The 12,837-nt window shown below is 42.9% G+C and overlaps 1 protein-coding gene across 1 annotated transcript; it reads right to left on the bottom strand.

Moving 5' to 3' along the window:
- Positions 1-1,072: 1,072 nt before the first annotated feature.
- Positions 1,073-11,877, bottom strand: COMMD9 (COMM domain containing 9). The gene is made up of 6 exons (XM_073604190.1): positions 11,761-11,877; positions 10,866-10,991; positions 8,269-8,408; positions 6,124-6,158; positions 3,914-4,017; positions 1,073-1,438 (listed from the first exon to the last, which is right to left on the bottom strand). Exons 1-6 carry the CDS (start codon positions 11,821-11,823, stop codon positions 1,298-1,300), a joined length of 609 nt encoding a protein of 202 aa, XP_073460291.1. The 5' UTR covers positions 11,824-11,877; the 3' UTR covers positions 1,073-1,297.
- Between the last annotated feature and the right edge of the window lie 960 nt (positions 11,878-12,837).

Raw genomic sequence — 12,837 nt, 5'->3', positions numbered from 1 at the left:
TAGGGGAAGCCAGTGGAGGGAGTGGCAGAGAAGGGCAGCAGTCACGATCAGTTAGTAAGATGATTAGTCTAGCCGCAGCATTTATAATAGACTGAAGGGGGAACAGCCTTTGTAAAGGTAGGCCAAAATTGCAGTAGTCAAGGAAATAACCAAGGAGTGAATAAGTTGTTTTGTGGCGTTGTTAATCAGAAAGGGGCGAATGCTGAAAATGTGGTTAAGGTGGCAAGATTTAGCCAGTGAAGGACTGAAGGAGAGGGGGCTGAAGGAGAGGTCAGAGTCTAGGATTACACCTAGCACCCTGGCATGTGTGGAGGAACCAATGGTTGTGCCATTGATCTCAATGGTAAAGTCATAGGGAGGGGATCGGGGAGGAGGAAATATTACAAGCTCAGTTTTAGAAAGATTGAGGTAGAGGAAGTGGTGTGGCATCCACACCACTGATTAGATCGGCCTCCAATCATCGTTCACCCAGACCTTGATGACATGGCTGTGCGGGTGGACCAACGCACAGAGTGAGCAATAGAGGCTTCAGCAAGTCAGACAGAGCCTGCCTCATTTCCTGGATGGAGGACGTCCAGCACCACTAGCCCCTGTCTCCCCAGCCTGACTGTCCTTGGCCCGCCCCCTTTCATTCATTGGATTGTGGTTCTTTCAATCATGGTGGCTCTATTAGTAAGAGACAAGACTGCATAATTGGAGCAGACAGGAATGAACAACTGAACCAGATTTGCAATGAAAATAGAAAGGTTTTGTTAAAAAAAAAAAATGCATTGTTGACGAGGGGAGGAACCAGCAATGGAAAATATAAGCAGATTAAACTTCATCCCTAGAAGTTTAATTTAATTTTTGTAAGTGCAGCTTCATACTGGCACAACCTACCCCACTGAAACCTCTGTAAAGTGACAAGCTCTTATAAAGTCTGGGGAACAGTACACTCATCAGGTGGCTTGCCCTGTAATTGTTCGTTCCTCAGCAGACATTGACTGCAATAACTGACAGATAAGTGGGGTCTGTAGACTGTAAATCCACAAATGATATATAATGCTGCAAAAAAACATATAATCAGCAATCATTGAAAATATGAAATGTCAGACGCACGTTATATTAAATGTTACATTTACATAAAATGAACATTGAGTCTTCAGCTTACATCTAAATAGAAGAGAAAAAAAAAATACAGTTTATGGGTGGTTTGGCAGAGGGGAATGTCCCAATAGATCTCCACGTGACGGGTGTCCCCATAAGGAGCAGAGTTCGGTATTCATACACCCCTCTCCTGTGCCATGTTTGGGAATAATTATTTGCTAGCGACTGCAGACAGCTGATCTCTTATCCTGCCTAATCCGTCCAGCATGGTGTCCAGGGTTTCTTTGCTGAGTTCCATGGTCAGGGTGGATGTTGCTGGGTCAAGCCCACACAGATCTGGGTCCTCCTGAATCTAACGAACAAACAGGGAGACATACATGAGTATGAAAATTCGAGGCGCACCCAATGGAAATTTTGGTGGCGAAACTGAAAATTCAGGATACATTTGGCCGAAACCCAAATTACAGTTTTTCAAATATATATATTTCTATACATAAAATTGTATTATAGTGGACTTTTTAATTAATATCATGAATTTAAATGAATGTGAAAGTATTGTCAGCCATTATCAGCACCTTTAGCGCAAGAAAAGCACAAGAACAATGGTTCCCTTTAAATTCTATGTATGTCTTTACACTGGTTGGTTGTGCTTCTGTTGTGGTGTTAAAAATCCTGCTTGCTGCATTTTTGGCCATTAACCACTTCAACCCTGGAAGAATTTACCCCCTTCCTGACCAGAGCACTTTTTGCGATTCGGCACTGCGTCGCTTTAACTGCGGTCGTGCGACATTGCACCCAGACAAAATTGACGTCCTTTTTTCCCCACAAATAGAGCTTTCTTTTGGTGGTATTTGATCACTTCTGTGGTTTTTATTTTTTGCGCTATAAACAAAAAAATTGCGACAAATTTGAAAAAAAAAAAACGCATTATTTTTTACTTTTTGCTATAATAAATATCCCCAAAAAATATTTAAAAAAACATTTTTTTTCCTTAGTTTAGGCCGATACGTATTCTACATATTTTGGTAAAAAAAAAAAAAAAAAAATCGCAATAAGCGTTTATTGATTGGTTTGTTCAAAAGTTTGTAGCGTCTACAAAATAGGGGATAGTTTTATGGTATTTTTATTGCAATCTGATCTGCAATCTGATTCCTGTCCGAATCTACAGTTCGCACTGTGATCTGTGAACTGATCTGGGGGTGTCATTAACATTGTATTGACACCCGCAGCAGTTTGCAGAGGGCAATGTGAACTGCCTGCGGGAGAGATGCGATGCGGGAACCAGCACTGGAATTGCGCTGGTTTCTGCTTTTACTATAGTGTGAGCCCAGGCTTAGGGCTTGTTTAGACTAGTGTCGCCCTCTAGAGGGCAATCTGCCCACCTCACAACACCGTTTTTTATCCCCTAGACCAGTGGTCATCAACCCTGTCCTCAGGGCCCACTAACAGGCCAGGTTTTATGTATTACCTTGGGGGAGATGCAGACTAGAATACTGCAATCACTGAGCAGCAAATGATATCACCTGTGATGCATTTCAGTTATCTTGCAAACCTGGCCTGTTAGTGGGCCCTGAGGACAGGGATGACGACCACTGCCCTAAAAGCTTGCACCACCATATCGCAACTGCAGTTATAAATGATTTGCAGTGTGGCCCCATTCAATTGAATGGGTTCTATTTGGGGGGTCAGTACTGCCCACCGAACGCAACGGAGAGGATCGTTTTTGCCACGCCGCAGCAGATTTGGGGATGCAGTTGGGGCAGGTAAAAACGCAGCTCAATAGCCTGTTTTTACCAACCACCAACTGCAACTGTAAACCAGGCCTAAATACTACCTTGTCTTAATAAATACTCACACAGAACAGTAATTTAGAGTCACTTAGCTTTGTTCATTAGACATATATAACATTGCTGTTAGCTTAAACTACATCCATATTGAAAAATTATTAACAGGTATATTTAACCCTTTCATGACCAGCGATCATCAATGCTTGGATGCAAAGGCCATATTTAGCAGCAATTAGCATGAATCAGTTTACTGACTATTTTGCATAGCTAAATAATAAATAGTTGTTTTTATTTTCAAATAAGATTGGTATAAAGCTGAACTCCGAACACAAAATCAAGGGATACACCGTAAATCTGTTTATGTGAGGACCAAATGTCTTGGCAAACAAAGTTATTACCAGGTAAAAATAGCTATGACATCATAACTTGTGCCGAGAGCAGAGCTGTGGGAGGGACCCGGCAGGCCCCACCCACTATAAGCTACCTGTAAAAAACTACAGGAAGGGGGCGGAGAAAAGACCAGTCACCCTGCACAAGGAGAGAGAGCAGCAGTGAGCTGTCTTTATTACAGAGGAAAAGTCTCACACTGGATTACTGCACAGAGTTGTAATAAAAATACACCAAGCACACAGAGGTTCAAGTAACAATATACACTATATTACCAAAAGTTTTAGGGTGCCTTCCTTTACACGCAGTAGGCCTGGCTCGCAGTCTCTGCTCTAATTCATCCAAAAGGTGTTCTATCACATTGAGGTCAGGACTCTGTGCAAGCCAGTCAAGTTCCTCCACCCAAACTCGCTCACTCAAAAGAGTTGAAGCTGTTATAGCTGCAAAGGGTGGGCCAAATCAATACTGAACCCTACGGACTAAGACTGGGATGCCATTAAAGTTCATGTAAAGGCAACTGTCCCAATATTATTGGCAATTAGGTATATATGCAATATTTACTCATCCTGGCATTCAGTGCTGTCTCCTAGGTACCGATACAAAAGTCATATTTATTTACTTAGCTAATAAACACACAAAAGTGTGACATCTACCTTCATCTGTAGTAGGCACGTCGGCACAGCCATTCTAGTCACTGAATCCGATGAGGTCTTTATATCGACCCTCCAGTCCAGATCTACAAGGCGAGGCAGCGAGACTGCAGTCAGAAAGGAGAGGGTTAATGCTGAGGACCCAGTCTGTGTATGTATATATATATATATATATATATATATATATATATATATATATATATACACACATACATATACACACATACATATACACATATATACCAAATAAATCCAATAAAACTGTGACTTCCAAAAAAAACAAAAACCTAAGGAACCATTTTTGTGATACTTAAGAGCCGCTTCTAATGACCTTTGGTGCTCCTGGAATAATTTCATGCATTTAGTGGAGTACTGAACTCTCTCTTCTGTGTTCATATTCTATCCCCTGTTAAAGGGTAGACCTATAATAGACCTATAAATAAATCTCCTGGAGCAGGTTGAGACCCTCACTAGAACAAGATCGCTGATATTCCTCAACTTTGCATGCTTGTTAACATTATGGGTGTCCTACTGTACCCCAAAAGGATGCCAATTACTACTGTACAGGCTGATGTCATTGTTCTGCTCCCTTCCTTCCTCCTCTTATTGGACTTCACCCCAATGTTGTGCCTCTCCCCCCACCCCCCTTCATCATCATATTGTCCCTCTTCCCTAACCCCTTCACCCCCCCCCCCCCACATTTATATATTGAACTGTGCCCTTCTTCTCTTGAGCCCCTTCTTCCCTATATTTTTCTTCCCCAAACTCCCTCCCATCCTTTTTTGTCCCTCATGCCTTACCTTCACCCCCATTCCTATAGTGTCCCTCTCCCTTCCTCTTTTACACCCCCTTTTCTCCTATCCTTTTCTTACCCCCATCCTCAATCCAATATTGTCCCTCTCTCCTAACTCCCCCCCAATTCCTATATTGTCCATCCCCTTTCCTCTCTTACCCTTGCACCCTCCCTTTTACCTTATCCTTTTCTGACCCCACCTCATCCCTCCTTCTCATTCTAATATTGTCCTCCTCTCCTATTCTCTTAACCCCCCTTCCCAATTTGTCCATCTCCCTTCTCCCCTCCCTTCCCCCTATCCTTTACTTACCCCAACCCCATCCTTATACGGTCCTTCTCCCCTCTTCTGTTCCTCCATCCTCCCTTTGCATTCCAATATTGCCCCTCTCTCCTCTTCTCTGAACCCCCTCCTCATTCCTAAATTGTCCATCTCCCTTCTTCTCTTACCCTTGTACCCCCCTTTTACCCTATCCTATTCTTACCCTGCCCCATGCCTCCTTCTCATTCCAATGATGTCCCTCCCTCCTCTTTTTTTTAACCCCCTCCCCCCATTGCTATATTGTCTATCTCCCTTTTTCTCTCTCCTCCCCTCCCCATCCTTAATTGTCCCTCTCCCCATTTCTCTTACCCCCCCTAATTCCCAACCTTATATTGTCCTTTTCCCCTCTTCTCTTCCCCCATCCTCCCTTCGCATTTCAACATTGCCTCTCTCTCCCTTCTCTTAACCCCCCCCATTCCTAAATTGTCCATCCCCCTTTTCTCTTACCCCCTTATATCTCTATCTTCCTCCCACTATAGACCCCTGGGTGGTAGAGGAGGACATAGAGAGACAGAACCTTGGTGGGAGATCATTCAACCGATCTCTTCAAGGGAAATGCCTGTGTTCGTGTATAACTCACATATCCATTGTAACTAATTCTGACTGTAAAGCTGGCCATAGATAGTTCAAATCTCAGCCGGTTCAGCAGGGAATGGCCAAGATTCAATCCATCTATGGCCAGGCTGGTTGTACTCAAATCGATCCATTGATAAACTTCAGTACAACAAGCCTGTCAGACTTTTTTTGCATTTGATTACTGTCAGCAGCTACAGCCCCCAGCAGTGTTAATTGTGTTCTGCAGGCATGTAAGGCTCCCAGCTGGAAAAACACAATAGTGCAGCAGGAGGGATTCCCCCATTACTACTGACTGTACTGATGGGGGAATCAAGTGATTTTTATTCCTTTCACCCATGGTGGAAGAAAAGAAAATGGCATAATATATAGGCTGCTTTACCTACCATGTAATAAGTGATCACTTGTAATATTTGGATGGCCATGCTGTCTCCGTACTGCTGCTTCCTTATCTTTTTGTGTTTAATAAAAACCTATGACTTCCTTCTCTATCATGTATATGAAGAAGACAGGATAATGTGCACTTACTGCTGGTGTTCTGAGCTTCGTTCCTCCATGCAGATCTGTAGATACATATAACATAGGTAAAGAATGTGTGAAACCTAAAAGTATTAACCCCAAATCTATTTTCCAGTATCTCTGGCATTGTTCCTGCATTCAGTTTTCTTAAGAAATAATTTTTTGTTAACCCCGACAGAAACATCACTTCCTGGTGAAGGCTGACAACGCTAAGCCACTGCCTTGCAATTAGCAGAAGTGTTGCCAGCCTGCCATGTGTGCTCCTTCAGCAGGCATCTGGGCTTCCTATTAGATAGACATCCCAACCACCAATTTTAGTTAAAGTTACATATTTTTAACGCCATGAAGCATGTAATAAAACTAATCAGGGGCAGAGAGAACAGTGATGAGTTACCATTTACCTGCATGTAAGGTACAGAGTCCTCTGGTCCTGTGGTCTATAAGTCTGCTATGGCTCTATCACCACCATCTGAGCCCTCCATGGCATCTCCACAGTAAAATATACATAGTTACATAGTAGGCGAGGTTGAAAAAAGACACAAGTCCATCAAGTCCAACCTATGTGTGTGATTATATGTCAGTATTACATTGTATATCCCTGTATGTTGTGGTCGTTCAGGTACTTATCTAATAGTTTTTTTAAACTATCGATGCTCCCCGCTGAGACCACCGCCTGTGGAAGGGAAATCCACATCCTTGCCGCTCTTACAGTAAAGAACCCTCTACGTAGTTTAAGGTTAAACCTCTTTTCTTCTAATTTTAATGAGTGGCCACGTGTCTTGTTAAACTCCCTTCCGCAAAAACGTTTTATTCTTATTGTGGGGTCACCAGTACGGTATTTGTAAATTGAAATCATATCCCCTTGTCACTCCAGTGCACCCCAGAGCATCCTGTGTCAGCTGGTGATTCCAGTGTACTCAATGACTCTAGTGCACCCCACAACATCTTGTGTTATTTGGTGACCCCAGTGCGCCCCATCACTCCAGTGCACCGCAGAGAATCCTGTGCTCCCATAACCTCCAGTGCACCGCAGAGCATCCTGTGCTCCCAGTAACCCCAGTGCACCCCGTGACTAGAGTGCACTCTAGAGAACCCTGTGATATCTGGTGACCCTATTGTGCCCCATGACTCCAGTGCACCTCAGAGCATCTTGTTTCATCTAGTGACCCCAGTGCGCCACTGTGCACCCCGTGACGTCAGTGGACCTCAGAGCATCCTGTGTCTTCTAGTGACTCTTAGTACGCACTGTGCACCTCCATGACACCAGTTTGCTCCAGACTGTTGTCTGACCTCCTATGTTCCACCATCAGTACTCTCCGCTGCCTCTCTACCCTGGGATATGCTCCTGCAGTCAACTGAACTGTCCTTTTCTCAGTCTATATTAGAGCTGCACGATTCTGGCCAAAACGAGAATCACAATTTTTTTGCTTAGAATGCAGATCACAATTCTCGTGGCGTAACATCATCTTTCACATTATACAAAAAAATTGGGCTAACATTACTGTTTAGTTTTTTATTAATTCAAGTGTTTTTTTTTTCCAAAAAAATTGCGTTTGAAAGAATGCGACATAAAATATTGCAACAACCGCCATTTTATTCTTTAGGGTCTCTGCTAAAAAAATATATATATATAAGATTTGGGGGTTCTAAGCAATTCTCTAGCAAAAAATACTGATTTTAACTTGTAAGCAACAAGTGTCAGAAAAAGACTTAGTCTTTAAGCGGTTAAACTGACCTCATTTACAGAATGAAGTTCATTCTTTTGATCTAAAAGAACTAAGTGTTACAATGTTTCTCTTTTTTCTCTATCCAAGCAATGTTGTGATAAACTTGGCAGGCTGTTTTTTTTTGTTTTGTTTTTTTGACAGCTGTCAGCAGTGTGCAGAGAACTCTGCACTCAATCTGGAAATTGCTGTGTTAAGATCATAAGGGGTGTAGAATCGCGATATTGATTCTTTAACGATTAATCGTGCAGCTCTAGTATATATGGACTTCCGTCTATGACAACTTTTGAAATGACATTAAAGTTTATACGAGCTTAGGTTTACATCTACCTGAAATGTAGGTAGGCATCTACCGAAGCCTGTCTATACAAAGTACACCAGTAGCAACAAATATGGCCCAGATATCACCCAGAAAAAAATCCACACTCACACATTGTCCAGGATAATTTTGGTCAGAAGGTTTTTCAGGTTCTGATGGAAGTCATCCGGGAATACGGACAGGATCTGTTCGGCGGTTGTCAGGCCTTTGTAGACCACATGCTGCATGAGAGAGTGCAGAGCCTGCACAACCTATAACGGGAGGAAATACCATAAGATGTAGAGACCTAAAAGACAGTCAAAAGAGGATGATAAAAAAAAACACAAAGGACACCAGTGTGGGTGCTCAGTGCCTGTACATACAGGGGAGAATGGGAGCACTCGGCATGTTTTCCTTAATTCCCAAAGATGTCAGAGATGAAAAAGTGCACGGATCCATGTCAATGCGTCTTACTGCTAACAAAACCTTTGCTGCTTAATTAAAGAGGAACCCTTCAGCTCGTCTGCATTGTTGGGTCTGTTGACTCTCATCTTCCTCTTGACAATACCCCACAGATTCTCTATGGGGTTTAGCTCAGGAGAGTTTGCTGGCCAATCAAGCACAGTGATACCATGATCAATAAACCCGGTATTGGTACTTTTGGCAGTGTGGGCAGATGCAAAGTCCTGCTGGAAAATGAATCAGCATCTCCATAAAGCTGGTCAGCAGAGGGAAGCATGAACCCCTGCTCTCCAAAATCCCCAACCCAGCACAAATCTCTCCAAACCCCCCTTCTAGCACAACCCCCCCCCCATCACAAATCCTCTCTCCAAATCTCATTTCTAGCACAAATCCTCCCTCCAAATACCCCTTCTAGCACAAATACACCCCCCCCAGTATACATCCTCTCCCCAAATCCCCCTTCTAGAACATATCCCCCTTCTCAGCACAAATCATCCTCTCAAATTCCCCCCTCCCAGCACAAATATTCTCTCCAAAACTCCTTTCTTGCACAAATCTCCCTTCCCAGCACAAATTCTCTCCCAAATCCCCCTTATAGAACAAATACCCCTTCTCAGCACAAATCCTCTCTCCAAATACCCCTTCTAGCACGAATCCCCCCTCCCAGCACACATCCGCTCCCCAAATCCCCCTTCTAGAACGTATCCCCCTTCCCAGCACAAATCCTCTCCTCAAATCCCCCCTCCCAGCACAAATTTTCTCTCCAAATCCCCTTTCTTGCACAAATACCCCTTCTCAGCGCAAATCCTCTCCCCAAATCCCCCTTCTAGCATAAATCCCCCCTCCCAGCACAAATCTTCTCCCCAAATCCCCCTTCTAGCATAAATCCCCCCTCCCAGCACAAATCTTCTCCCCAAATCCCCCTTCTTGCACAAATTCCCCCTCCCAGCTCAAAACCTCAAAATTAGCACAGCGCATTGCCGACTTCCTGGCGGCCTCTGCACGTGCAGCTTGCGAACACGCCGTAGCTCATCCTTATCTACAGAGACTGCACTTCCAAGTGCATTTGCAGTGCAAAGTGTATTTGGCTTTAGTAAATAAACCCCATTGTGTCTGAGAGTCTACATATGGACTAAAAGTTCAAGATTTTTATACTCTTGCTTACCCTGTTCTTTACATCACTTTTCTCCCAGTAAGGAGGACTGTTTAGCACCAGATGTTTTATGCTCTACATGCTTTTATATTTCTCTTCTGTAAAAAGGAGGACTGTTTACTATCAGATATTTGATGCTGTACATGTTAGGAGAACTTTTTATCAGTAGATATTTATATTATGTATATTAGTTGAGTGCGACTCTGTTCTAGCTTATGGTATTTTTTTGTGATATCACACATTTGAGTTGCTGCTGTTTATTTTACTTTTCACTTTTTATTTTTTACTTTTTATTTGGAAGCGCGGTTTTCTCCCATATACATTTGAGAACACCTGACTATCACACCTATATGAGCTTGTTGGACATCCAGTTCCAAAACCATGACCATTATTATGGGGTTGTTTCCCCCAAACCCCCCCCCCCCCTTTTTTTGCAGCTGTAACATGCTCCCTTCTTCCAGGAAGGTTCTCCTCAAGATTTTGGAGGGTGTCTGGGAGAATTTTTGCCGTTTAGCCAAAAGGACATTTGTGGACGTCAAATACTGATGTTGGATGAGAAGACCTGGCTCGGCGTTCTAAGTCATCCCAAAGGTGTTCAATTGGGTTGAGGTCAGAGCTCTGTGCAGGACACTCCAGTTCTTTCACACCAAACTCATCAAACCGTGTCTATATAGAGTTGGCTTTGTACAAAGGGCACAGTCATGCTGGAACAGAGAAAGGGCTTATCAAAGTGTTGCCACAATTGTCTAAATCATCTTTGTATGCTGCCCTGATATGCCTGGTACCACACTGCCATGCACATTGCCATTGATTTTAAATGACACCCTAACACACATATACAACGTACCTGTACTAGAACACACAATGCATGATGTGTGCTAAAAGTGTGCTTCTGTGCTGTCTGGCCAGTCTTGTTATCCAGCAACATCTGTCAGACAGCACAGCAAGGTCAGTAACCTCAACATTTTCAATGGAGTTGGTCTTTGAAGAGGCCCTGTCACCAACTTAAAAGCATTGCAGGTGAAAATCCAGTACTGTGCATGCTTCCTTGCAGTGTTTTTCCTTTTTGTCATACTGCTTATTTTATTACATATCCCATTACGTCATCCTTCACCTGAGCGGCTTCTTCTGTTGTAATGGACAGACTGGAGGAAACGCCGTCCGTCAAATGTTCTGAGCCAATGGATGACCTCGGAAAGGAATCTCTGCACAGCTTCTGAACTACATCCTTCGAGGGAGCCTAAGATACAGAGAGAAACATACAGTACATACACAGTGTATTATACACATATATATATATATATATGTCCCTGCTGCAAAGGGCCTTTTGGCACTTATTGAGCAGCTATTGGGGGGGGGGGGGGGGGGCCTTGAAGACAGTAGACTGTGCTTTGCTGCTTACTCAAACAAGTCAAGAAAAAATATTCTTTAGACTTCAGTGTATATATGGTCTCAGTGTACGTACAGTGTATATATGACCTCTGTATATTTACAGTGTATATATGACCACAGTGTATGTATGACCTCAGTGTTTATATGACCACAGTGTATGTATAGTGTATATATGACCATAGTGTATGTACAGTGTATTTATGATTTCAGTGTATGCAGTGTATATATTATCCCAGTGTATGTACAGTGTATATATGACCTCAGTGTATGTACAGTGTATATATATCAGTGTGTGTACAGTGTATATATGACCACAGTGTATATATATAACCACAATGTATATATATCAGTGTATGTACAGTGTATATATATTATATATATATATATATATATATATGACCTCAGTGTATATATGACCACACTGTATATATATCAGTGTGTATGTGTGTGTGTATATATATATATATATAAAAACACAGTGTATATATGATCTCATGCCTATCAGTGTATATACAGTGTGTAAATGATCTCAGGGTATGTACGGTGTATATATATGATGTCAGTGATCTCAGTGTATATGTCAGTGTATGATATATAGCACACCCCTCTGCTCTCACCTTTAATAACAGTGTCAGGGCAGTGAACTCTCTCTCCTGCAGAGCAGACATCTTTCCTGTCATGTGACCCTGATCACATGGCCATTACATTCCCATCCCACAGTCGCAGTGCACACTGGGAAGTGTAGTTTCTGTCCCTGTGCTCCTCATTCAGCCTCTCAGTCATTCAGCCCCCCTGGCATTGCACTGTGCAGTGATGTAATAGTAATAATATCATTGTGGTCCCAATAAACGTCTGAGCTGTGGTTTCCTGAGCATCATTAACACACCACACATTCCCTACTGATACTCAATCTGAAATTCATGGTAACAGCACACATACATATATCTGTTTTGAGGTGAGCTGTGCAATAATTTGTGGTAAAATGGAGCAGTCATGTCACAATTCTGTCAGTGGTGGAAGGACTACAAGTCTCAGCATAGCTTTGACCTCTAGCTGCTGTGAATGATCCCCTCACCCCTCAGGGCTCAGTGTAAGGTATACGGATCTCTGTGTACAAGGTGGTGACCGGCGTACACAGCGGAGAGTACATGTTTATCATTCATTACTAGGGTTGCCACCTCATCCCTTTAAACCCGAACACATGTGAATTACACAGGTTCTGAGACTAATTCAGTGCAGATAAGGCACCAAGTGAGTTTAATCACCACCTTAATCAGCCACAGAACCTGTGTACTCAATATGTGTTCGGGTTTAAAGGGATGAGGTGGCAACAATAATGCCCCGTACACACGGTCGGATTTTCCCATGGAAAATGTCCAATCGGAGCATGTTGTCGGAAATTCCGACCGTGTGTGGGCTGCATCGGACATTTTCCATCGGATTTTCCGACACACAAAGTTGGAGAGCAGGAGATAAAATTTTCCGACAATAAAATCCGTTGTCGGAAATTCCGATCATGTGTACACAAATCCGACGGACAAAGTGCCACGCATGCTCAGAATAAATAAAGAGATTAAAGTTATTGGCTACTGCCCCGTTTATAGTCCCGACGTACGTGTTTTACGTCACCGCGTTCAGAACGATCGGATTTTCCGACAACTTTGTGTGACCGTGTGTATGCAAGACAAGTTTGA

The sequence above is a fragment of the Aquarana catesbeiana genome, linkage group LG11 (genome assembly GCF_042186555.1).
Source record: "Aquarana catesbeiana isolate 2022-GZ linkage group LG11, ASM4218655v1, whole genome shotgun sequence".
NCBI lineage: Eukaryota > Metazoa > Chordata > Amphibia > Anura > Ranidae > Aquarana > Aquarana catesbeiana.
Note: the sequence above shows the minus strand (reverse complement) of the source record. Positions and strands in the feature narration are given on the sequence as shown.

Bases quoted from the DNA above. Each gene is read 5' to 3' on its own strand.
- COMMD9 (XM_073604190.1), bottom strand. From the start codon at position 11,823: ATGACAGGAAAGATGTCTGCTCTGCAGGAGAGAGAGTTCACTGCCCTG. The intron at 6,159-8,268 runs GTGAGTGTGGAT...ATGTATCTACAG, and splicing joins AAAATTATCCTGGACAATGT to ATCTGCATGGAGGAACGAAG. The intron at 1,439-3,913 runs GTAGATGTCACA...TTTGTTCGTTAG, and splicing joins CGTGCCTACTACAGATGAAG to ATTCAGGAGGACCCAGATCT.